The 27,216-nt window shown below is 39.7% G+C and overlaps 1 protein-coding gene across 1 annotated transcript in view; it reads left to right on the top strand.

The window, feature by feature from the left end:
- The window catches only part of fat2 (FAT atypical cadherin 2), a 51,162-nt gene extending 25,325 nt beyond the window's left edge, over window positions 1-25,837 (top strand). Inside the window, exons 14-25 of the mRNA XM_017690040.2 lie at window positions 1,344-1,736; window positions 5,704-5,915; window positions 7,358-7,495; window positions 8,774-8,917; window positions 9,813-10,010; window positions 10,575-11,050; window positions 12,446-12,765; window positions 13,594-13,748; window positions 17,385-17,823; window positions 18,986-19,139; window positions 20,558-21,087; window positions 22,248-25,837. Of these exons, the coding sequence (XP_017545529.1) occupies window positions 1,344-1,736; window positions 5,704-5,915; window positions 7,358-7,495; window positions 8,774-8,917; window positions 9,813-10,010; window positions 10,575-11,050; window positions 12,446-12,765; window positions 13,594-13,748; window positions 17,385-17,823; window positions 18,986-19,139; window positions 20,558-21,087; window positions 22,248-22,720 (3,632 nt within the window). The 3' untranslated portion in view covers window positions 22,721-25,837. The remainder of the gene's footprint in view (window positions 1-1,343; window positions 1,737-5,703; window positions 5,916-7,357; window positions 7,496-8,773; window positions 8,918-9,812; window positions 10,011-10,574; window positions 11,051-12,445; window positions 12,766-13,593; window positions 13,749-17,384; window positions 17,824-18,985; window positions 19,140-20,557; window positions 21,088-22,247) is intronic.
- The last annotated feature ends 1,379 nt before the right edge of the window (window positions 25,838-27,216 follow it).

Below are 27,216 nucleotides of genomic sequence, written 5' to 3'. Positions count from 1 at the left end.
TACTTTGACCCCATTTTGCATCAGTACCTATGAAACACTTTCAGTTTTTTACTCACTTCTTCTGACAGTTCTGGTTACAAAACAAGGAACCAGAAATAGCTTGTTTAGATTGGCTTGTTATGTTGTACCAGTCAGTGATTCCTTTACAAACGTAGGTGTATTTATGTGTTTTAGGTCCATAAGTATTTTAACACAATGTGAAACAATTTTTGTAATTTTCCCTCTATACACCACCACAATGGACTTGAATTAAAGCAGTCAAGATATGATTAAAGTGTAGATTTTCAGCTTTAATTTACGAGGTTTGACAAAAGTATTGCCCTAACAATTTAGGAATTACAGCCATTTTTACGTAGTCCCTCCATTTTCACAGGCTTAAAAGTAATTGAACAAATTAACATAATTGTAAATACAACAATTATTTTTAATACTTGGATGCAATTCTTTGGCAAGCAGTGACTGGAACCATGGACATCAGCCAATGCTGATTTGCCTCGCTTGAGATGCCTTGCTGTGCCTTTACCGAGGCTGCCTTTAGTTGCTGCTTGTTTGTGGGTCTTTCTGCTGTCACTTTTGTCTTCAGTAGGTGAATTACATGCTCCAATAGATGAGGTCAGGTGACTGACTTGGCCATTTAGGAACATTCCATTTCTTTCACTAAAGAACCTCTTGGGTTGCTTTCAATGTGTGTTTGGGATCATTATCCATCTGTGCTGTGACGTATAGATGTATACATCCTGCTACTTCTGTCAGCTGGCACATCATCAATAAACACCAGTGAATCAGTTCCATTGAGCGCTATACATGTCCATGCCATAACATTGCCTGCACCATGTTTGACAGAAGATGTGGTATGCCTCGGATCATAGGCCCTTTCTTCCTTCTCCATACTGTTCCCATCATTCTGGTACATGTTAATCTTTCATCTGTCCAAAGAATCTTGCTCCAGAACTGGGCAGGCTTTTTTAGATGGAATTTGTGTTCTTAGAGTGTTACCAGTAGTTAGTATTTTGGGGTTAAACCCTCTGTATTAACATTCATGAAGGTGTCTCTTGATTGTAGACTTTCACAATGGTATGCCAACCTTCTCTAGAATGTCCTTTTGGTATTGCTGAGCTTACCAATGCTGGTGTACAGATCAAAATTACAAAAAAACTTGTCACTGTCTGAATACTTGTGGACATGAATGTACGTATTTAATGTAGGATTAACAATAAATCTTAGTTAATTTCAAATCTAATGACTGCATGCTTGAAATTTTATTAATTGCTGAATTTTATTGACATACTAAGATGATTGTTATTCACTGTTTGAGGTTGGTGTCCTCTCATCCTCTTTTACAGGCATAAACTCAGAAGTGAGATACTCCCTCCAGGGAGCATATAGCGGCTTCTTCTCTCTGGACGAGATTTCAGGCATCCTACGTCTGGAGCGTTCTCTGGCTGATGAGCTGGCTCAGTCCACCTTTGAGCTGCGAGTCAAAGCCACAGACAGAGGCCTGCCTCATCATCACTCTTCCACAACTACAGTCACCGTGCATGTTGTTGACCTGAGTGACTACCAGCCTGTGTTCCTGAGCTCTGAGTACACAGCCCAGCTCCCAGAATCCTCAGCAATAGGGACAGAAGTACTCAGCGTGTCCGCACTCACCAGAGATGGCACTGGCAATGAGCCTGTCCGATACTCCATCATCTCTGGCAACGAGGATGGAAGGTTCCAAATTAATCCAGAGACCGGTGAGGCTGCCTTTTATGTCTTTAATATGTAGCATACCATCCCCATGGCGTTAACCAGCGTTAGCATGATAAATTATTTGATTATGATAAATGTTGCCCTGACCAACTTTATTACAATGCATTTTAAGTCTGTCCCATATTAGAAATACATAATACATTGGGACCAGTGGGCATTGCTGTTTTTGTCCCTGTGGATTTTGCGATTTAATTCAATAATCACCAGTATGGCATTTGTTTTATTAATTAGCAACGTGGAGAAACACAATTGGCAAACTAATGCATAACCATAGTAATTTCATTACTTTTCATTAGAATGTTTTCACTTTTCAAATGCATTCATTTAGTTGAATGCATTTTTATTTAGCCGCATGCTTTTAATTAAGCTATAACTCATATTAAGATGGTGAGACTATAATTTATCACAATAACCGAGTAACTTGCAGTGTGTTGTGCAGGTAAATATTAATGCATGAGTTGCAATGAAACGTTGTCGAGGCTATATTTGAATGGTGACTCTTGTGCAAGATGTTGCAATCTTGACAACAAACAAGATACGATTTCACAAATAACAGACAATGGACTTACAGGACTATGAAGAGTCTTTGTCTCTTGCTGTTGTCTTGAGTAGATTACACTGCACCCTGCACCTAGAGAGCCTGGTAAGCTTTTTACTTGAGGATTAGTAAGGGCAGAGCTGGAGAGCCTGTACTAACTTGCTCTTGAACCACAAAACCTCTTATTTGTTTCTTCTCTTCTGTTCACTACTGCTTAGGGCCCCCCCATCTCTGTTTTCTTATCTCCGCTCCTCTGAGCCTTCAGCCCACAGCGCTTTTCTTTCTGGACTGAGCCAACTTCTTTATTCATTGTTTGTCTAACAGTTCACAATTGCAAACCCTGCCGACTACCAGGCATTCTGCTGAAGAAATCAATTGGTTATTTAGATGTAATTTGCGTTCCAAAAGCTATCAGCCCACAGAATGGTTGGTTATATGCCTAAACGCAGCCTCAGCTCTAGTACGCAGGGTTTGCATTATGTTTGGGACAAAACAAGCTGGAAACATCTTTTTGACAACCGTTTAGTTGGATTTTCTTTTCCATTTTCAGTTCATGTGAAACACTAAGGAGTAGAATATCCAAGTTCAAAAGGTTTAATGCAGCTTCAGCAGTGCTTTCTTGCAGATCCAGTTTTTTGTGGATTGCAAATTCTATAACATAAAGAGTAACAAAAAGTGAGGACCGCTAGACTAAAACTACAGTCAGCTTTTAACTGCTGTGTTAAAATCCATGTAATATTCTGTGCTGGCATCTTCCAGTAGATGTCACAGTTTCACATTTTATCTCTGCTGTTACCTTTTGTAAGGTTCCACATAATGCGTGTAGAGACGAGGCAAGGGCAATTTCAGTAATAGCGTGGTCCCTGAAATGCAGAAATGTGAGAATGCACTGAAACTTTCTATCATTGTGTGGCACTGACGGCATGTCTATTTCAGCAATAGCGTGGTCCCTGAAATGCAGAAATGTGAGAATGCACTGAAACTTTCTATCATTGTGTGGCACTGATGGCATGTCTATTACACTCTGCAAGGATCTGTCATTTTTCATGAATGATGAGCCATTTGTTGCCATAACACCCAGTTCTCACTACTTAACAACGTGTTCCAGGAATTCAATGCTTTTTCACCATCGTGATCATAGAAAAGTGCAGTGACATTGACCAAGACTTTTTATTCTCAGAGGCTTGTGTGCAAGCGCCTCTGTCCACTCTTGCATAGAAAACAAGCCATGTATACAAACACAGAAGCAAACACACCTTTATTGACAGAGGGGAGGTAGAGGACAGACAGAGTCCTGTTAATAACATGGCAGCTGAGCTCTGGGAAAAGCCATTAAGTGACACAGCAGAGCCCTTGATCTTTAAAATCAATAAAAAGAGAGATTGCGGAGAGCAATTTTGCACTTGTTGAAACCTGGATTCTAGCAACAAGCAGTAATGCAGTTAGTTGTGTGTGTTTTGTGCCATCTAGTCTTATTTTAATGAAGTGTGCAAGTAGAATGGCAGGAGGCCTAGTAAACTCAACCTGTTCTTTTGTGTTCACAATCTTCTGCAGAGAAGTGGAGAGGATGATACCTAATGAATATTTGTGTCTGTACGGAACTAAAATCTTGACTGTTCAGTTATACACCTTATGCTAGTGTTTCTCTGTAATGTCTGTGGAGTGCTTCTTCCCCATTTTACCTGTATTACAACAGCACAAAAACACAATGTTTCATGTTTTATGTATGAAGTCTATTGCTTTTTGTAAAATTAACACTCATTCCAAATTTGATTCCTGCAACATGTTCCAAAAAAGTTGGGACAGGAGCATGTTTGTGTTACATCACCTCTCCTTTTAACAACACTTAATAATCATGTGTGGAATGAAGACATAAATAGATACAGATTTGAAATTGATTTTTTTTTTGTCATTCTTGTGTTATGTAAGTCTTTAGCTGTGCAATTGTACAAGGACTTTATTGTTGTGTTTTTTAGCTTAAAACTGCAAAACATTTTCATGGGGGGCAGTTTTGGGCTGCAGGCAGGCAAGTCAAACACCCACACTCTCTGATTATGCATCCATTATATTGAAACCATACATATGCAGCATTTCTGGTCACTGTTGACATGTGGCTTCCACTGTGCTTAGTGCAGTTATAATTTGCTTATGGATACAGTGAAAGCCGATGTTCACTGACAGTGGTTTTCCAATGTGATTCTGAGCCCATGCGATGATATCCATCACGAAAACGTGCTGCTTTTTAGTGAAGTACCATCTGAGGGCATTAATTTGTGGTTTTCAGCCCGTCCTTTAAACCATATTCCCTGAATGGTTTAATGTTATGCATTGTAGAGGGAATACCTAAAATCCTTGTAATTGTTCACCGAGGAACGTTATTTAAGTGGCAAGTCTTGACCCTTCCTTGCTCATGAAGTACTAGTCCTTTTTGGAAGATGTTGCAGGCATCAATTTCAGAATGAGCATGCACTTAGAAAATGCAGTGAAGTTCTAAAGTAAAAAATAGCTTTTTATCTACTGTTACAACTTTTTGGAATTTGGTTTGTACTAAAATGTGTTGGACAGAGTGGCTTTAGCACCAGGATTGTGTACTACTGCCAGAGAAATTTATATTGAAAGCACATATTGAAATATAGACCTACTGCTGACCAGAAAGGAGATAATATATTCTGTTAATTGTTAACATACCATTTGTTTGTTAATTTCATTTTATTTAATTTTTGTTTGAAAGTGATTGACTTTCTTTTAGTCTGAAAAGGAAACAAGCAGCTCTTAAATAAGTGGCCTACTTTTAATTTAGCCCCTGAAAATGAACGATGAAGTACTAGAGTTATTAGTGAAAAACAATTTGAGTAAATTACGATTCTTCTGTGCTCATTTTAACACACTTTGCACTGTTTCTTTTGAAGTTCATAGATACTTATTGAGTCATTTTTTGCTTTGAAGAGTTGTCGCTTAATCAGTAAACAGTAGTGCAGACTTGCCCAGAAAGAAACTCCCGGACCACAGGCCCGAAAACTGGATCTTGCATCATTTCACGCTTGTATGAAAGCCAAGCTCAGTCATAGGTTTCCTTCCTTAGATCTTTCTCAAACTTAGAATGCTCTCTAATTGGATGCCATCGCCAGTGAATTGCTAACTGTGCTTTTTCAAGGTAGAAGTATGCTTTGATTTGACTCGGCCCACTGCCCTTTTCCCCCACCGTGATCATTCTGCCAAGAACATTCGCAACGGTAGCTTTGCATTTACAGAGCTATATCACACAGTGGCTTTCATCCCAGAGAGCCATCGAATGGATTTCTGGGCTTTGTTCTTTAGCTCAGGCAAATGTGACATTGTCTTTCCTCCAGGACATTTTCTGTGGAGAGCACAGCTCTCAGGAGTGACGGTGATATTGTCTCTCTGTGCTGCAGGTGTGCTGTGGGTGAGCGCTGCTCTGGACTTTGAGCTGTGCCGTGAGTATTACCTGTCAGTGGAGGGTGCGCGAGGGAAGGCGTCGCTGGCTGACATCGCCATGGTTATTATCAACATCACTGACATCAACGACAACCCACCCGTCTTTAGCCGTAGAGACTACAGCTCCGAAATCACAGAGGATATCTCTCCTGGAGACATAGTGATGCAGGTATCACTGACTGCCTCCCTCACCTGTCACTGCCACTTCAATGATAGTGCTATCAAATGAAGCCAGGGCTGGCCACTTCCTGCCCCAACCTGGCCTGCTATCACACGCCTATGTACTGTGACAGATTCACCCAGACATGCTCAGCCAGTCAAGCATTCCTTAAAGGCTGATGTTCACCTCAACTCTAATATTTGTCATTCATTTTTGCTGAATCAATTTTGAGTGTTTTTTGAAGCATAGTGTTGTACATGATCTGATAAGAAAAATTCACACAATTCTGTAATGGAGTTGCGAGGCTAATATAGCTTGTGTATGAAGTCATTTTACAGTGTTAGAAAAAAAAGTAGGAATTTTAAAAAAGTAGGTATTGAACAGAAAATTACACAAAAGCTTCACACAAAGGAACATTTCAAATCTATATTTATTTTGTGCATATACTGCCACATTAACTCTTTGATCTTTCAAATATTAAAACCAACCAGTTACGGATGTGTCCTCTCAACAGAAATTTCCCAAAGGAATCACTGACATTGTGTTCCCCTTCAAATAGACACTAACATTCACGGAAGCAACTACCCAAATTCTCCTTAGCTGCTCAGCAAATTTCTTTCTTTTGTGCAGCAAAAATGGCTAAAGAGATATCTTCTCAGAAATAAGATATAAGATAATATACTTGCATAGGGAAGGAGAAAGTCAAGGGAAAGTAACAGGAGTTTCTAAAACTGCCATTCAAATCTTCAAAACAAAAAAAGATTGAGACATCGAGTGTCCTAATAATGTGGAAGACCTGGTAGACCAGCAAGCCATCACCATCAGATAAACAGTATCTAAAGCTTTCATCTTCAAGAGATTCGAGAATATATGTACTAAAAAATACACTAGAACATCAAAACCAGACATTTGAGATTTGGAGCAATTTTTTATGAACTCATGAGTCTAAATTTGTAATTGCGATTGTTTGGAAAATGGAAGACCTAAAGGCTGGACACACACTAAATGATACTGTGTGGTTGTATGAGTCAGACTGTTGTGTTAGTGTGATACTGTAAGCTGTTCCATCCTAAGCACACACAGCGATCCAAGAGAGGTTCACACAGCTTTACTCAGCCATAGTAAGTTTTCCTCATTCTTGTCTCTCTCTGCCCTTCTCTCCCCCCACCCCTCACCCTTCTCTCTCCTCATCCTCACCTTCTCTTTTCTCCCTCTCTCTCTACCTCCTTCTCTGCCCTTCTGTTCTCCTCTCTGTCTCTCACCCTTCTCGCTCTCTGCCGCCCACTCTCCTCTCCTTCTCTCTCTCTCTTTCTCTCTCTTTCTCTTTCTCTCTCTCCCTCCCTCTCTCCTTTTCTTTCCCTCTACCTCTCTGCCCTTCTGTTTTCCTTTCTATCCCTCTTTGCCCTCCTCTCTTTTTTCTCTGTCTCTCTCTCTCTCTTTCTCTCTGACAGGTGACAGCTGTCGACCTTGATGGGCCTCCAAACAACCTCATCCACTACTCCATCGTGAGTGGCGACCCACAGCAGCAGTTCAGCATCGATCCTCGCACTGGTCACATCAAAGTGCGCTCTGCACTGGACAGGGAAGAGGTAGGCACATCCACTGTAGAAGAGTGAAAAGCCAGAATAGAAATACAGGCCGTTCCTGTCCTCCCACAATGAGCATGGACCTGTTTCCTTTGGTTTTGTTTGTCTTAATCATCAGAAGAGAATAGTTTGTTCATCAGAGAACAATAATTTGAATATTAAAGCTTGCTTATGTAATTGGGCTTGAGCTAGCCAAGATATCTTTGAAACTTGTTTATCTGGGTAATTTTGCTGCATAATATAAGAATAAGTGCATATACATAAAAACAAAATTCCTGCATTTTTCATTGTAATCTATTACTGCAGGATACTTATAATACCATCAGTACCTCGATGACATCAGACGATAATTTTGATGTGTTTCTCTTATGAAAGAACTGAAAACCTTTTGTCTTAAAGTTTACTATACTTATAATGGAAACAATTCTGTATATGCTGTATTTTCTTTCAGTAAACATTTTAAATACATATCTACATAACACAAATCCGAAAGTACAACCATTACATTCTAACACAGATTTAAAGACCTGCAGAGGCCTGTAAAGATTCCATCCTTACCACATGCTGATAATGTATGACCACAGACTCTTTCTTCTGGAAAACTAATCTTTCCTCAAGCTTAATTAATAAAAGTGTTTATAAAAATGTGTTCTGCATGAAGTTTTACTATCTGAATTCAGCAATGGCATAATGACTTCTATTATAAATGTGTTACAAGTCACTGAGTTTTCTGTCCTTTTCTAAAAACAGGGAAAGGAATAATTAACTCTATGCTACAAGATGTAGTTACAGATATAGATATAGGTTAGACCAGAAACCCTGGTAAATTCCTTTAATATGGTAAAAATGAGCAAGAATTGCCTCTTTTCAAAAATATTCTTGTTGACATCTTGTTAGATGATTAGAAGAACACAGATTTGGTTTGACTTCTCAATATATCCCAGATGTTGCATGCATATAGTCAACCACCAAATGACCTGATTGAACTAAATACTTTAATGAAGTATTGATAAGCTGAACCCGATATTGGATGGCAGCCACAAATATTGGGCTGCTTTAAAGAGGGGTTTGTAAATGGTTAAACTCACATGCTGACAGACATAAAATCACTATTTGTTGAAATAATGTTTTTTTTTTTTAATTTATTCTCATGTTAGCAAACAAATGTTGTCTGCATAAAATATAAATTTCTCAGGCCTACTTTTCGCACAGTACCATATGTGTAAAAGCAGAAACGCAAGGAAGCTGTGTTAATTAAATCCTGACTCTGGCTTATTTCAGATTACACACTACTCGTTAACCATCCAGGCTGCTGATGAGGGACAGCCACCTCTGTCTTCAGCTGTGCAGGTGACAGTTACAGTGACTGATGTCAACGACAATCCGCCTGTCTTCTCCCAGACAACCCACAGCCTTGTTCTGCAGGTATGGGAGGAGGAGCAGGGGGCCCATCTTTGTTTTGAGTTAATACAGGTCCACAGCACTGCTCAGAGGTGCAGGAGGGACAAGACACCAGCCCCAAAAGCCTGTCAGGCATGCCTAATACAGCTTTGCTCCTGCGCCATTTTGTCCACAGTGGTATTTTCTCTGGCTTTTTACCCCTTTGGACCCAGCCCGATTCAGCTCCTCTAATTATAGGGCCAACTCTGCTGACATGGAAATCCTTTTCACAGCCCATTTGCCTCCACCCAAGGCGTCTGTGTCTTCCAAGCAGCCAGACTATTTGGCACAATGGAGGTGGTCAGTGACAATTAGGCTTATCTCTGCCAACTGAGCACTCTGCTTCAAAAACCTGCTCCAGTTGTGTCAGCTTGAATGGAATAGGGACAGTCTAGGTGTCCATGCTTGGGGAGCATGTGGAGCATGTGGACCAACAAATGCAGACTCATTGATATGAATCTCTATCTCCATCTGCTCGCATGTGGTTCAAGGCCCATTGTTTGAATATGATCTTCAGCTTTAGTTGTTTTCATTTTTGTTCTAGAAGAATTTGGCTTTGGAAGGCATCTTGATGACAAATTCTTGATCTGACAGAGCTGGAAAAAGCTAAACAGACGTGCAACATAACAAACTGATCATTTTTACTTTCTTTCAAGAATTCTTTTTATTTGTCACTGTTGGTCTTCATCTGAGCAACTGTTTACTCCAGTCATGGAAAAGTAATAGTATATTATAATAGGAGCATGCACCATGTTAACCAGAGTGCAGTGTGCACTATGCAGTGAGGATTATTGAAGTCCACTTATGTTTGTACATTGGTTTTGTGATGGAAAAGTTGTAGCATCTACATGTTCTTAACTGTTGTGTTATTCTGTGGCAGGAAGGGGACACTGTGGGCAGTAGCATTTTGCAGCTGTTGGTCAGCGATAGGGACACGCCTCAGAATGGCCCTCCCTTTTCTTACCACATTGTGTCAGGGAACGAAGGCAGACACTTTCATGTGGACCAGGGGGGTCTTCTGTCCCTCTCCTCATCACTGGCAAAGAGAGGAAAGCCTCAACATGTGCTCAAAATTCAGGTAAAGATTTATACTCTAACTCTTGTTAAAGTAGTTGTTCAGCACAAAATCTAATTTACAGTTTTTAAATATAGTAAGTCAGCCAAGGTATGTTTGGCATGTGAAGTTGGCTTCTTTTATTTGCGTCTTGCCTCTTTACCTCAACGTAACCACTTTAAGTAATGAACAAATTATGTTGTATAGCTAAAAACAGCAGTAACAGAAATCCTGATGACTGAATTTTGTCCATGTATTTGTCCATTCGTATAATTAACAATGTCAGAAAGTACACTAACAAAACATTAGACATTATTTTACAAATTGGTGCAAATTAAGGCAGATGTGTGATGATAGAGATATGCGATTTGCACATTGTTAATTAGTGGCTAACCTTAGTCTCATAACTCGTAACGCAATTTATTTGAAGTTACTCTTCAAATCTCACAACTGGTTGGAAATTAACTTGCAAAGGAGATGGAAAAAAGAACCTTTACAGCCATGGTTTAATTGATTATTGGTCACTATTATAATAGCTTATATCAACTTTTCTATATTTAATTTATAGTTTGAATGTTACCCTAACAGGTCACTGACAGCGGCCACCCCCCACTGTCATCAATATGTGTGGTCAAAATCAATGTCACTGAGGAGAGCAAGTACCCTCCCACTGTGGCCCCACTGGAGGTCTTCATAACCACCACTGAGGAGACTTTCCCAAGGCGAGTCATAGGCAAGCTTCATGCCTCTGACCAGGACCCCCAGGACATCCTGTCTTACAAGATGGAATCCACACATGAAGGACTGTTCTCTGTGGACTCTGTGGATGGGAAGATTGTGGCAGAAGAGGCACTGCGGGCCGGCCTTTATTCCCTCAACGTGAGCGTGTCTGATGGCAAGTTCAGTGTCTTTGCAGGTGTGCGGGTGCATGTGTGGGCTGCCTCCCAGCAGGCCTTGGACCACGGTTTCACCCTGCAGCTGGCTGGGGTGTCCGCTGAGGAGTTTGTGGCAGACCATTGGAAAAGCCTTCAGCGCAGCCTGGGCACGGAGCTCAACATCCCCAGGTAGAGTTGGGCAATATGGGAAAAATGTATTTTTCCAAAATGCTTCATGATAATGAAGCAGAAAAAGAAATGAGTTAATTAAGAGAACAGTAAGAAACAGTAAGTAAACAAATATCTGGACATTTTTTTGTTATTTAACACAGTTCCAGGGCACATACCCTCTTTAGATTTACAATTTATACACACAATGTCTTTTGACTTTGCACTTGTAAAGATGAATTCATTATCATGAACATAAAAACAATTTTCCAAGGATAGTCTCTTACAATTTAATAGGATTCAAGACAGAAGACTGACTAGGCCATACAAGCACACCTTCTTTTTTAGTTATTTTGGCTATGTGGTTGGGGTTGTTGTCTTGTTAAAATGTCCATCTTCTCCTCAGATTCAGTTTATTGGCTGAGATTAAATTATTCCTTAAAATTTCCCAGTATGCCACTCCATTTGTGTTTTCTTTGATAATATGTAATGACCAGTACTATTTGCAGAGATTTGCAGCCCCATATCATAATGCTTCTACCTCACTGTGGGTGTGGTCTTCTTGGGATCATACTCACAGACCTTCTTTTTCAGCTGAGCTGAGTTATTACCTGAGTTATCAAAGAGTTCTGTTGTTGTTTCCTCTCACCAAAGTAGACTGTCCGAAAATAATTCTGCTTTGTCTAAATTTTATATGTTTTACATATATGCTTTTTAGTAGAGAAGTTTTGTGTGAGGTGTAGGAACAGGGAAGATTACAGTGCAGTTCATTGCTTATTGTTCTCTGTGCAACTGTTGTTCCTCCTGCTTTTTACTTTTTGAGTGGCTGTTGGCGTTTTACTTACTTTTCTTATCATTAGCCTGAGTCCCAGTGAAATTTTGCATGGCACACCTGTCACCTGTGGTTCAGTTTCCACAAGAATGTTTTTATTTCTATTTTAACGCATGAATATATAGGACTTAATTTTTTTAACTTTTACATATATGTATGTTGTACTATAGTGTTTGAATACTTTATTCCCTATCAGTTTTTTTTTTTAACTTTTTTGTTCATATGTATATATTTATTTATATAACCAACAAAAGTGTCTGAATACTTACCCCCCCCCCCCCTCTGTAAGTGGGGTATGTTGATATAGTGTTGCATTTGTAAATGCCTCAGTTAGAGACAGTTCTTAGGTTAGTTTTTATTTTCATGACTTAGTAGATAATAAAAGCATGGCCATTCAACATGGATAACATCACATAGAATACCGCCTTTCTCATCAGGGGGAAAAAAATTCAGAAATGCCGTCTATTCTTAATATCAAGCAAAGTAAAGCTATTAACAATATCAAATTTAAAAAGTCAGTTAAAAAATTAAATATTGACACTGTAAAAAAAAAGGGGGAACTAATTTTGTATCCCTGTCCACAGGCAGGAGCTACACATTGCCAGCCTACAGCAGGATCCCGACTCTGTCAACCTGCAGGTGCTGTTAGTGCGCCGGGCTCAGGATGGCTCAGCCCGACCTGTGGGTGCTCAGCGTCTGGACGTAGCACTAAGCGAAATTGAGGACACCCTGGGCCTGAGCGTTTTCAGAGTGAGGTCGGATGGCTGTGTGGGCGATGACTGCCGCGAGCGAAGCTGCAGGAGCTCTGTGCTGATGAACGAGGAGAGAGTGAGCCACTACAGCACAGCAAGGGCCAGCTTCATCACACCCCGCCACAACTGGGAGAGTGTCTGCTCCTGTAACGGTAGGCGCCTGCCTCTTAAACACTGGCCACATTCCAATGTAGATTAGCAGAGATCCAAGGGCTGCTAGTGTCAATATCATACATCATTTGACCACACCTCTGTTATGACCGTTCTGGTATCAGTAGAGATAACAAGGAATTCTAACATTCTTGGGTCAGAGAAGATGTAAGTGTTCTGAGAATATGTGGTCTAAAAATATATAGTACATATACTCAATATAGATCAGTGGAGACTCTCAAGTACACCTGCCTTGCACCAAGTTTCACAACTGAGATTAGCCAAGAAACCAACTCTTAGCTTTTCTTTCTTGATCTAAAGCCTGAAAATATATTTTAAGTGATAAAGATGTGTTTTTCTCCTAACAAAAACAATACTGGTTATTCTGAAGAAAGTGTGAGGAATTCAGCTTTATATAGAGCTTTTACACATCTCTCTAATGTCTGTAAACCAATTTGATTTGCTTTTGGAGATGCATGCAGATAAAGAAGCAGATAAAAATATCCCTTTGACGTTTACCACGTAGTACGAATAGCTGGTTGAGACAATGATTCGTCATGTGAAGAACAGAGGGCAGATAAAAAGTTGTACATGTGTTCAAATAAATGTATTGATGTCTGAGTAAATTGCATGAACCAGTGATATGGATGGTTTTCACTGTATTTTATGTTCTTGATGTAATGGTCAGGTGTTATTTGTATGTATTCAACATAATAGCCAAAAGTTTGTTTTGGCAGTGACATCAGAAAGTACCTGCAAGGCATTGATCGGTTTCTGCTAATCCCAGGTAGTCTGGATTGCACTAACAGTTCACACTCTCTGTATTTTAGAGTCCGCTGTGAGATTTGACGGGCATGGTTATCTGAAGTACCTTTATCGGATGGAGGAGGAAAAACAGAACTTCCATCTGTCCCTCCGAATTAAGACATCTGATGCTGAAGGCACAGTGATGACCGCTAACACTTCTGACTGGGGAACATTACAGGTATTACAGCTCACAATCAACAGCTGCTAAGGCTGAAAGAAAGTACACGCACAAGCCACTTATCTTTCTGCTTTGCAGAGGGAGCTGGAACATATCCCAGCAGTCGTTGGGTAAAAGAAAGTAGATTGGGAGAAATAAATATTAATTGACATCAAGACAAGCTTATCATTTAAAATCTCAGTGTATTTTTCAGGTGTGTCTTCCATCTTCATTCTCTGAATGACTAGATCAGTCATGTGAATCTCAAAGAATGTTTTAATTTAGATTATAGCACCTTTGATAGCACAAGCAGTAAATCAATCCATGTTATGGCGAAGCCTCTCCTTCTATACTTTCAAAAGCGGGTACTGAGGGCATGCTTGCTCTATCTTAAGTAGATTTACCTTGTGGGCCTCAGAATGTTTAGAGCTTGAATTACACATAGGGGATGCCACACAAGAGACTTTATGAAAAGAAAGATTCCCACAACTGTTTGTGGCAGGAAGAATAAAGATACAGAATGTCCATGGTACTACTTATTAAAACCTCAACCTCCTATATAAAGTCATATGATGTCTCCCACAGGGTCCACATTTATACATCATAATCGAATATTCAGTTTAAAAGACTGGAGATATCAAAAGTGTCATCTCTGTATTTCTGAGATTTGCCTCGGGGTTCTAAATCCTGGCAGTGCTAGTCTGTATTATTGTTAGAGAAAGGCTTCAAAAAGAATCGTTAAACATGGTCATCCAAGAATTCTCCCACGCATGTGGTGACAAGATACATGGCACAGTTTGTGTTTCTCCAGAGTGGTGGTGATGCTCCACTGCGCCTTAGGAAATTATCATCTCACAGACCTAATCAATATCCAGGTTAAAAAAGCAGGCAGTACATTGCTTGGAAACCTCCAGGAATTAGAATGACCTATCCCCCAGTTAATTCTTATTTTCTATACTCACACCTCTGGAGTAATTACCATTCAAATGGAAATTGGGTCGTTTTGAATAAGACCACCTCTGACAAGACAGAGGGAAGAAAAGGTGACTTGTCAGTTAAGCTGCTGTAACATTTATGAAAACTGACAGCTACAATCTAACATTATTAAAGGGAACAAGATTCCTAATCTGATACAGATACCCGTAAATGATCCAAGAAGCCAGAATAGGATGCTGTAATTGTGATAATCATGTTTATTTCCCCTTCAAAGTGGATTTAGTGTACCTGTTCTATATGTTTTTAGTTTGCTTCTCCTTACTCTGGGCCTTAAATTAAGAATATGAAAAATCAGGTGATTTTAATTCCAGCACCAGCCAATCATCAACAAAGACACTGCTTTGATCTCAACAGTAAGGTGGTTATATTTCTCTAATCATGGACACCTTCAGGTTACTGAACTGCTGTACAATTAATGGTTTTAGAGGAATTAATATTTGCAGCACTTTCTGTGTCTCAGCTTGTAAGGTGTTAGCTTTAGCCCCGGGCTAATTTGTAGCCTAGCCGCAATTACTCTGTGGTCCAGCGGTTTTGCTTTTTGATGTGGGCACATCAAAAACCAAAACAGCCTTTTTACCTGTCAGAATCGTCAAAGAGCTTAAAAGTCTGATCGAATGCCCCCCGCCCCAAACGCTCTGTCCTCCCCTCCAGGGTAAAGCACCTCTTCCATTAGCGCAAGGCTCACTACCCCCAGCACAGCACACTCAGGCCAACACAGCAACTCACTGAAAATAAAACAGCAGGCCCAGACCAATAAAAGAAAACGAGCAAAGCCCATGGGCTGAGTCCTGATACATCAGAGGCCGCATGCACTTCACACACCACAAAACTCTCTGAAGAATCCACCACAGCAATTAAGTGGCCAGTGTGAAGATGATCATGATTAATAATACATGTTCTTGGAAATTAACATGATGCTTGCAAATTTAAGGCGTGTACGCAAAGCAGTGCATTTTTAATGAAAGTCAGAGAAGAGCTAATGCATGGAAGGAAACCTATGAGAAAATATGAAAAAATATGAAAGGCCGAAGTGATTTCATTATTTATCAGTGCTGCGCTGAGGAAGCAAAAAATGTCCATGTGCATGCTAATGCTCCTGATTTGATCATGACCTTGCATCCCGGAGCCCCAATGCGGTTGAAAGCAAGCTGCCTCCTCTTCGGCTCAGAGGACCTCTGTCTTCCTGAACTACCCACGTGCCACTCAAAGCACTTCTAGACTCAAATAGAGTGTGCACTTCACATTGCACAAAAAAACACAGCTGTGCGGTGGTGCTTTCACGGCATTCACAATCACTGAAAAACCACAGACCTAAAACTACCTAGTATGAGGCAGGTTAAAGCAAACTATATATCGATTATTTAATTCTGCATGATTGAACTTGGCAATTAAGCAGGCCTGCTCTTTCACAAATCTTACATTTACATTTAGCCTACGGCTAAACAAAATTAGGCCTCATTAAGGGAATAGCTCAGCAAGTATGTCAAATTTATATAGGTTTATCCTTACACCAAAAGTATGAGTTTTCTGACATCTGTATCATACATTTATCTACAGTCATGTGCAAACATTGAAACACTCCCAGTCAAATGAGATGTTTTGTTGATCAAAATATGTTAACACATCCTGTACAAGGAAGAAACTTAAATATGATATTTTCTGCAGATTTTATTACACAATTTTAATCATAATTATTTATTTGATTGATTAATGGACTCTGAAATATTTCTCTGACATTTCTCTTCTATTTGTAATCTAGCATATCATCTAGGATTGTTGCAGTTGCACTTCATGACATCCCTAGCAGACTCTACACAGCTGTTAGTAATTGGAGTCTTTAAAAGGTGCAGCTTAATGAGCACTGATAATAGCCAGAAACTGACACGTCTGCTCAGTCTGTCTGGGTTTTTTTTTTTGGTGGGGGGTGAGGGGTGGGGGGTGGGACTCTTTTTTTCCTCTTTGGCTCCGGGGACCTCTCCTCCTGAACTACCCGCACACCACTCAAAGCACTTTTAGACTCAGATAGAGTGCGCACTTCACAATGCACAATGACAAAAAAAACTTGAAGTAGCCTTTTTGTATGATGCATGAAGTGCAACTAAAACCTTTTGTTTTTTCCCAAAACCTCCTTTACTGAAATGTTTAGAGGTTTAAAGGGTCGGGGCCCAAATTCCAAATTTAATTTGTGTAGGACAAACTTGAGGTCCAACTGAGTGTTGTGTAGTGTTAAAATCATTCTCCATATTTTAAGTGTTTTTCCAGCTAGATGATGTACAGTACCAGACAAACATTTGGACACACTCGATTTGAATAGATTTTGGATTTTATATGTAGAGCTTCTTCAAGCCTTTTGGAAAAGCAGCAATTTATTCCTAGGTAGCAACTTATGATGCTGGTTCAGAGAGTTCGAAGACATTGAGGAGCTACTTTGAAGAATCTAAAATATAAGAATTTTTTTTATTGTTTAACACATCTTTGGTCACTGCGTCCTTCCATAGGTGTTATTTCATAATTTTAATAGTCTTTTGATAAACTTTACTGTCATTCTAAAATGTGGAAAATGATGACAAATAATCTTTCTATACTGAAATGTGTTATTCTAGCTCATCATTGCCTGCATGTTTTTTTGGACTACTTTTTAACATGCCTCCCTGTGATCAGGTGGTTGAGAGGGAGGTCCTGTTCCGTTACGGCTGTGGAAACATTCTCCCTGGAAGCCTACACGTGAGGGGCCACCGAGTGGCTGATGGACATTGGCATCATGTCTCTCTGGAGATCAATGGAACCGTGCTCAGGCTGACTGTGGACGGCACCCACTCTAATTCTGTGGTCCTGCCAGAGCCTTGCAGACTGACTCAGGCCCGTGGGGCCCTGCTGCTTGCTAGCCCCTACCTCAGTGCAGAGGCCCATGCACCAGGCTTCAAAGGCTGTCTGGACAGTGTGGAGTTTAACGGCCAGTCTTTGAGGAGAGAGGAGGGGCTGACACGCCTGGGTTCACAGAGAAACCAACTCTTTGGCATGTACCAATGTTGCAGAGTGGACGGCTGTGCCAGTAACCCTTGTGAGAATGGAGGGACATGTGAAGAAAACTTTAACGGAGGTGAGGATTGCACTGCATGCATTAATGAGCATGCATTAAAATAGGGATAATGCCCTCTTAACCCTCTTTAGCATTTTGTATTGCCATATCATTATGAAAAGTACTAATTAGTAACAGAATATCTGCAATAAAGTGAGCTTTTTGCTCTTATTTGCCCTTGAATGGTCATATGGCAATATTAACCCACTCCCTGAAATATTTAACACAGCACGAAATTAATGACAATGTAGGTTTAAACAACAAATAAGTTTCCAGAAATTGTTTATCGAGCATGTATAATAAGTATTTAGAGGACCCATATTATGAAATTGTTTCAAAAACATTTGCTACCTAAAAGTTTCAGAATGTACCATTCACTCCCAAGTAATACAGGACATATAAGAGAACTAAGCAGCATAAACAGCCAGTTTTAAAATTACTTTTTGTGCATTTGCATATTATCCACCTATTCAGCCTGTAGCACTTCATGACTAGCCCAGCCATTCATGTTGCAGTTATAAGGTATGTTTCAGCCTGAAGTTCTTTTTGAAATAGGGACATTACAGAGGAGCCACTCAGAACAGCGGCCATTTACGTATGGAGATCTTGACGGCACTATAATAAAACAGTCTGTTTAATTCTAAGCCATAAAAATGTGAAGTGTACTTTGGTGTAAAAAAATAAATTGTAGAGCATGTGGGATAGGGGCCTTTTAAAACTACAAGTAACTGATTTTTAAATGCAACTTTCTTTTATGATATTGCCCTTAAAAAAGTGATGAAGATCCCTCTGTGCTGGATATAAGTAACTTCTTTGTGAGCATGCTACCAAGAGTGGGAACAAAATTAACCAATCTGACCACTTGATGTTGGTTTATTTGAGCTGCATCTCTCAGAACGCTCTCATAACTGTGACCTTAAGCTGAAATTTCTATATGTGTATTTGTATGCAGAAGCACTGTTCACTGCAACACAATTATGGAAATGAAGCTAGGGAGATAATAACCCCAAATGTATTTCCTTTTCAAAAGATGTGTTAGTACGTCAGGCTCAGTGATTTCCGTCCTGGTGTTTGATCTCCATTCAAATAACTCTGTTTGGATCTCTGTGGATGTGCCAGTGCCAGGATGACAGCTTCTCTTTCTGAAGTTAAGACGCGATGTTTTCTGAATTTTGCTCTCCAGAGTTGAGCTGCAGCTGCCCACTGCGCTTTTTTGGTGCACGCTGTGAGCTGGATAACAACCCCTGCGCGTCTCAGCCATGCCTGCCTGGCAGCCTGTGTGTACCAAAGTTCCAAGGCTACATGTGCTACTGCCCTGAACAAACTGCTGGAAGCAGGTAAGAACCACATACTGTAGCATGGCTCAGTGTGATCACACATACCTTATCTCAGTCATGTTCTTGGCAAGGCCACTGTGGATTCAGCACAGTTTGCATGAGAATTAGCACCATGCCTCCATATGCTTTTCTTCTTTTCCCTCATAAATGCAAAATCCAAACAGTATATATAGATTGTCTGTGTGAGGGTATATGTGTGTGTATCTGTGCGCACACTATAGCATTTGTCAGATGTATTTCTGTGCCTTTGAATTAATGGAATAGTGCCTTACAATTCAACGCATATCTGACCTCTTTCATTGGCTAATTGGCTCAAGCTTTGAAAATTTCTGACTCTAATTTCCCACAGAGATAAACTAAAGAACAACATCTTTCAGAGTACCCCCAACTACCATGCTGTACTGTTTACCAGCATGTCAGTTCATATTGAGGATGGTGAAAAATTAGAATGCATAGTGACATATGCAGCTGCCACATAAAACTCACTAGTATATTCCTGTTCTCTCGCATTCAAACATTTCTCACAGGCTTTTGAACACTCATGTATGGACTGTATTACTGAACATGGAAATAATACTAACGTTCAAATTTAATAACCCCTTGCAGGGCAATTATTATTTTACATATCTCATGCACAAAGCATTTCTATAATGAATTTAGTACCTCTCAGTAATAGCACACAGAAACTCACTTATCTCACTTACTTCACACGTTGGGGCTTGCTGCTCAAAAACATCTGGAACCAGTATAAATGAATTCATCCTTATCCACAAAAAAATGAATAAATTAATTTCCTGCACTGCAGGATGCCTAATAAATCCCTTAAACTTCAAAAATCTATCTGTGGTTCCAGACACGCATTCTTCACTCCTAACTTCTAAATAAATACTCTTCAGTGTGTTCACAATCATCAGATTCATCCACTCAGGGAAGGGGTCTGAAGCACAACTATTACAAACACACATTGCAGGCAATTTCACATTTCCACCAGAGAGGTCTCCAAAAATGTTCCCTAAACTTCAGTTATTTTACATTATTTTGCATGTAACAAATGAATAATGAGCCATAGGATATGGAATGGGGTGGGCAATTTGATATGTTGCATATTATTGTGATAAATAATGTGACTGTACACTTTTTGAGTGTATTATCAGTGTTTTTAGAACATTGAACCAATGTATTATTAAACCAGAATGTATTATTAAAAGACAAATTGAAACCAGTCATAGAGCCTATAAACACCAGGTAACTGTACAGTAACTGCATAGTAACGAGTGTTTTTTTTGTCATTTTTAGCAATTTGTTCCTCCTGTTACTTCTAAATTTTTGCAAATGTTGGAAGTTGAAACAATATTTGTACTGGGTTAAAACAGCACACTAAAAGCCTCATTCTTTTTCCTTTGTTTTTATCTGTGCAGATGTCAGACCTTGATTGACGCTTGTTCTCCAAACCCCTGCCCCAGTGGTTTTGCTTGTAAAATGGCAGAGGGCTCCATCCATTGTGATCCATTACCTCAGATATCAAGAGGAATTGGATATGTAGAGATTGCTGAGATCTGTGCGGGTGTGATGGGGCTACTGTTTCTGGTTGCGGCTTTTGTGTGCGTTCGGAAACGTTACATCAGCCACAAGAAGCACAAATCTGGCTGTGTGCAGGACTCCAACGGCTACTTTCCGACAGGCCTGACCAAGAGCATGATGCGTGACGGACAGGACACACCACCAATGGAGATGAGCACCCTGATTGGCTCGGGGAATGACCTGGACCACAGCCCCTTCCGCTCCCTGAAGCCACGTGACCAGAGGGAGCTGGCTCAGTCAAGCTCACGGACCCAGAAGGCTCAGGGCCCTGTGGTGTGCAGCGTGGCCCCTAACCTCCCACCTCCTCCCTCCTCCATTTCTGATAACGATTCCATCGTGAAAAACAACTGGGAGGCGAGTTATGAAGGTGAGTCTATGATTTGTTATGTTTAAATTTAGATATTCAGGTAGTTTGAAGGACGGATAACTTGGGGAGACCTGCGCAAAAAAATCCCTTTTTTTGCTTCCATAACCAGCAGGACTGAGCACCTTTTATCAAAATTTACACACTGCCCTGTGTAATATGCTTTCACATCACAGCTTCAAGGTCTGTTCATATGTGTTTTCATTACGAGAGTATCTTTACCACTAGAGCCTGACTGATATATCTGTGTTGAGCACCCACAGTTTTATCACAGAAAACATTGTGGGGCCCACAGTGTGAATCACCCCCTGCTTAACTCTATGACGGCTATACAGGCTAGACTGGAGAATCTGAACAAAATAAAAATAAAAAAATCTGATAAATGTATCCAAACCCAGGCTTTTAGCTTTAGCGAATAACTAGTTCTAACACACAAAAACATTTTATAAAGAGAAAAATTGGAGGTAAGTAACAGAAACCACAACCAATAACAAAGAATTCTGGTACAATATGTATAGTATTGAAATTTTGTGCTTGTTTAAGAAATGTGAGAGTTGAGAACTGACAATCATATCAGTCACTAAATGAATGTTTAATAAAACCTCTATAAAATAAGTATATTTAAAAATAACATGTAATGTAATTCTAAATGCATATCGACTGATGTTATCAGTTATCTGAATTTTAGCACCTAAAAATTTGTATCAGACAATTGAACAATATAATATGTATAATATAATAATACAAAAAATGATCAAATCCTTCATCTACGTATGTACATCTTGATGGAAATGCAGTCATTAATTTATTTAAAGTTTAGAGGAAAAGAAAACTGATAATTATTATTTAAAAATCAAGGAAAGTTTGAAGTTGAGTATTGAAAAATATACCCCAAGTTTGTTTATGTTAATAAAACTCTTGCTGACTTGTCTCGTGCATGTCAAAGTGTAAAGTCTGAAATATTCAGACACCAAACATGTCTTCAATGATGGATTGCATTTAGTGTAAGGAGGGGCAATTGTGTAAATTAGAATTTTGGCTAAACTGTCACTTGTTTGAGTGGAAATGAAACATTATAAAGAAGGCAAGGTGTTCTAAAACTTTTGACAGATGTATTATAAATGAGTGCATGAATTTAACATCCTCTCCTTTCTTTTTTGCAGTGTACCCCGCTGATCCAGACTATTTTGGGCGCCCAACCATGCAGGAGTTCCCACAGTTCGACATTGTAGAGAGCACATACCCCACCATGTCATCCACAGACTCTCGGCGAAACTCTCGATTCGGGGGCTTCCCGTTCCCTCTGGAGCGCAATGACCGACGCGCACCGCTACCACCCTGTTACAGTAACCAGAACCTGGATGACTTCTTGGGGCCAGACGGCCTGCCACTGCCCAGCTCGCAGTGTCCAAATGAATACACAGCTATCAGTTACTACCCTACCCATCACACACGTAGCATGGACAATGTTTCGGCTGGCTACAAACGGCTCAGCGTGCGTCTCAGCGTGGCCCAGCCTTCATATGCAGACTGTGGCTCCTCCAGCCACACGTCACCTTCAAGACGACCCCGCAGCCGCGCAGACTCGGACATGATGGAGAGTGACTATGGCAGCTGCGAGGAAGTCATGTTCTAGTGTAATGTTGGGAGGCATGCTCAATATACTCATGAAGAGGCTGAACCCCTTAAACTCTAGAATTATTAGTCAGTTATTACTCTCAAGGCTTCTTTTCCGGTAATCAAGGCTATATTAACTTAATGGGCTTTAGGGACCTCTACCACTAGAGGATCCAGCAAGCATTATTGTAAATCGAAGAACTACGAAAAGATCAGGAAGGTTTGCTAATATTGATAGAGATTTTAGATCCAAAGTATCACAGGCAGTTTTCTTTTACACTGCATCTGACCTCACTTTATGACATGCGTACAATTACTGACATAAGTAGTTACTGTTAGTCAGCATTACCCTATGTTCATTTTAGTGGGGGTTCACATTGGACGTTTTTGTACACCAAGCCTTTTTTCCTCTTTTTTCATTTTGCACACTAGACGGACGCGCTGGGTGCGGCTATCTTTTGTGTGGAGCACTCTGGCCACACTGAGTTGAGAAAATTTCAAGTAGACTACTTCACAGCCATTTTTCCTGTACTCACCAGTCAGATCAAATGGAAGGTGGACCTGCAATAGTCACTGAGTACCCTGAACTGGATGACTTCTCAGATCAAAATTAGAACAATATAAATAAAAAGACCCCCCCCCCTTACTTACTACCCCTTACTTACTAACCTGTGCATGTAATCAGTGCTAGTGGAGAGAGGCCATGCATTAGTGAGACTAATTTAAGCCATTTTTTATTCTGTTGTATGTCAGTGTCAAGTGGTCTTTTCAGCATTTCTCATTTGTGATGAATGTGTTGGTGCATGTCACCCCAAAGCCCTAGACTGCCTTAATACGGCCTTGCTAGTAAGTACGTTGAATGATTCAGTAGCTACTAAGACACTGATATCTAAGATATGAGTGAGGAATGGAAATCTGAAACCCTGATGGGTCCTTAGATTTTCAGGGGGAAAGAGAAGAATGTGACTGGTGAATTTCAGGGAGTTTGATGGCAGAGTCACTGAGGCACAAGAGCTCCCTGCATCGAACAGTATTACTTTTTATTTTCAGGGTGGTGCAAAACACTTGCCTGAAATGCGACCTGCTGTCCCTCGCATAGAGAAAAGGATGAGAATGTGTGGTAAATAATGTTCTTCTGCCTCCTGTTTGAGAAGATGGCTCCTGAGCACAGTTTCCATCACTCTGAAGCATTTCATTGTGCTTATTGTTTACAATTCGTCTTCATGTGCTGAACTGTAGTATTTGATGACTTGATGCATGACTTTCTAAAGAAGTCTGAAATGTCGTTTGTGACTTCTGGGTTTCCAGCTGTGGATTGTGCTCCTGTGTGTTGTCATTTTAGTTCCCCTAGTAAACAGCAGAGAAGTATAGCCTTTTATATGCAGATTTTGAAAATGATATATTTGGTGTGCCACATGTCTGATATCAAATTGGAACCACTGTGGTGAGAAGAATGAAGCCAAAACTAGTTTTTCTGCACTTTTTCATGTCCCCTATGTGCTTACTACAACAAGCTCATGAGAAATTTCTAATAGATGTCAAGAAACGGAAAGGAAAGCGCTTTTTAAACTTAAATTTGAAATGCTGACATATCAAAATCTTGTGACGTTTTTTTTCTCCATTCCATTGTTTTCTGTGTGGGAACATTTCATGATGATTGGAAAAACAGAAGAGGTCTAAAATAACTTGTATTAAAATTAAGAATGTTTTCCCTTCTATCAACTTACCACTTCATAGATACAAGGTTTTGCATAAAAATGTGGTTTGCAGAGATGAGCCCAACAGCTGGTACCAGCTCTACTACATGCCATCCATAATGGGGGTTCCTTAAGATGAGAATACAAGCCTGATTGATTGTGGGACTCATACAAGCCTGATTCCATGTTCCTAGAGAGATACACCAGTTATTGTTATTTTCTTGGGTCAAGCAGTTGGTGTTCTCCTCTGAGCATGTTAAAGCACTTTGGCAATGCTGTTTGGCTATGGATTTAAATAGTGTAGTGTTCATCTTCATACAAGTCAAAGGAGGTGTTTGTTATCTTTCATCTGCCATATTGGTGGAAACTGAGAAATTGATATTGGAAACTGGCCACTGCAAAATTTGGAATTGAGAGAAATAATTCAATTTATGTAGACTAAAGCTGAGGCTGGACCTTTGCTATTTCCATATATTGTTTCTATAAATACACTATATATCAAGAATAGATTCCATACTTTATATGAGTTCTTGTTAAACAGATGTATTTTCACAAGCATGTACGATGTTTGGGTTGCAGTGCTTTGTGAGTAATTATATGCAGTATTTTTGGAATGTGAACTCATGCACTGTTTTTATTTTCCTAATTTTGCAGTTGTGTAAGGAGTTTGATGATCAAAAGTAATTGAATTAGAATAAAGTGATACAAAATTGAAACTAACGGGTACAGTCTGCCTCACAACAAAAAGGTAAACATGATTTCTACAAAGGCATTTTGTAGAAATGCATCATAGACCTTGTTAATAGCTTATGTGTACTATTCCATTCTTAAAACAGTGTTTGCCAGTGCTACCCACAATATGTCTTTATAGTCCTATCCTTATTGGCTTGTTTACACTTGAAAGGCGATCAATAGGAACACTGTTCAGATGCTGGATGGCATGATCGCTGGCTTTAGAGTTTGTGATGAGGACGTATGGGAATTCTTATTAAAGCTGTACACATGTGTACATGTTCAGGGCTGAGCCATTGAAATGTGTGCATGTACTGCCCCTCTCTCTTATTGACCCATGGCTATGTCATTGATGTGGATAGTGCTTAGTGTTTGAAGCAAAAAAAAATGAACTGTTCTAGTCTTGTTGTTTATGGCAGCTGTTTGAAGTATTTCTGGAGATGATTTACAGCTTGTCTCATGTCTGTCATTTAGGTTGACCACCTGAACTTGATGTATGTACAGTGATCCAGTGAGTTCAAGAAAGAATGTATCTTTGTTTTGGGTTTTTTTTTGTTTTGCTTTGTATTTTTAAATTCAATGTGGGACAAATCCCATGTTTTAAATCTGTTCCTCTGTGAGAGAATCATTTGCTTTTAGATTTCATCATTATAAGAAATATTATGAAATAGTATTATATAAATAAAAATATGTGGTTAATAAATGTTTCACTGACTCAGTGTTGTATCATTGTTTTTCAGTGCGCAAACATGTTTTTCGAGCTTGATTCCTTTTCCTCCCTTTAAAACAGTTGCATTATGTGCCCCATCACTTCTTTGCGTCATTCAGTTCCTACTGAGAGTGCAACAGCTCATGTAACATTACAATTATATGATATTACTTAATTTGCATTCGGTCTCAGAAATGGTGATGCGGCTGAGCTCTGGTCGATTGGTAGCATTTCTTAGTTCTGTGCTCAGATCTCTTCAGAGAGGTGTGCGAGCTTTGTCATTAGGTGCCACACGGCGCATCTGCTTTTCCACTGCTGGAAAATCAAAGGTATTACATTAATAGCTGGACATAATGGAGTGGGTTCATAAATCAGGACAGTGGAACACTGGGAGATCTGAGTCAGCACCATTTGGGAGAGGCTAGAGTTCAATGTGTCTTCACGACTCAGCAGTTTTTTCACATTCACGCAGGTCTGCCAGATGTACACAGTGATGTTATCAAGAATTCCGGGTATTCAGAGTGTACTTCTGAAGATGCTGAGCTATCTGTGGTGATTTGTGCAACTCTAAGCACAAATAGGTCATATCTTATTGCTGAAGCTGCATTTATTATGACTTAAAATTCTCCAAAGCTTCCTTGGTCTCTGTAGTTCAGCTGCAAAAGTTTGTAGACACCTCCTTATACAACATTTCTTCTGAAATCAGGGATATTAATAGGGAGTTTGTTCCCTGCTTTGCTGCAGTAACAGCCTCTACTCTTCTGGAAAGGCTTCACAATGTTAAAACACTGCTATGGGGAATTTAACTGCATTCAGTCACAGAAGCATTAATGATGTCAGGTGTCTGGATACGTCTGGTCATAGTGTAATTAAAAAAGGTTTAGCTCTGAAGGTCTATGCATTCCTATATATTCTTCTAACTGCTGTCAGCAGTAAGCTGATTTTCATTGAGATGAATACATCACCAAAGGATAATGTCATAGATGTTATAAATATTTCAGACCATGTGGAAAAGATATTGCCTTTGATTACATGTGCTCAAGAGAGCTATTAGCTTTCCATTTAATACTTTAATGTTGCATCTTTATATCTGACTCCTTTTAAACACTGAAATTTGTCTTTATCAAGAAAGCTCAGTAGGCGGTAAGTATGATTACTGGATTGGGGCGGAATTCATTACCACATGAGCTTCTTTTCGTTCACGCTGGCTGTGGTCCATACAAACATTGGTCTCAATGCATCATCAGCAGATAATTTCATAATTGCATATGAGTTAATATACATAAAAACCATGAAATCAACCATCAAATTAATTCTGCTCTGAGATAAACTTAGTAAAGGCTGTTCAGAGTAAAATCTGCAGTGTAATATTAATTC

The sequence above is a fragment of the Pygocentrus nattereri genome, chromosome 8 (genome assembly GCF_015220715.1).
Source record: "Pygocentrus nattereri isolate fPygNat1 chromosome 8, fPygNat1.pri, whole genome shotgun sequence".
In the NCBI taxonomy this organism is placed as follows: domain Eukaryota; kingdom Metazoa; phylum Chordata; class Actinopteri; order Characiformes; family Serrasalmidae; genus Pygocentrus; species Pygocentrus nattereri.
This window is presented reverse-complemented; position numbering and strand designations above follow the sequence as displayed.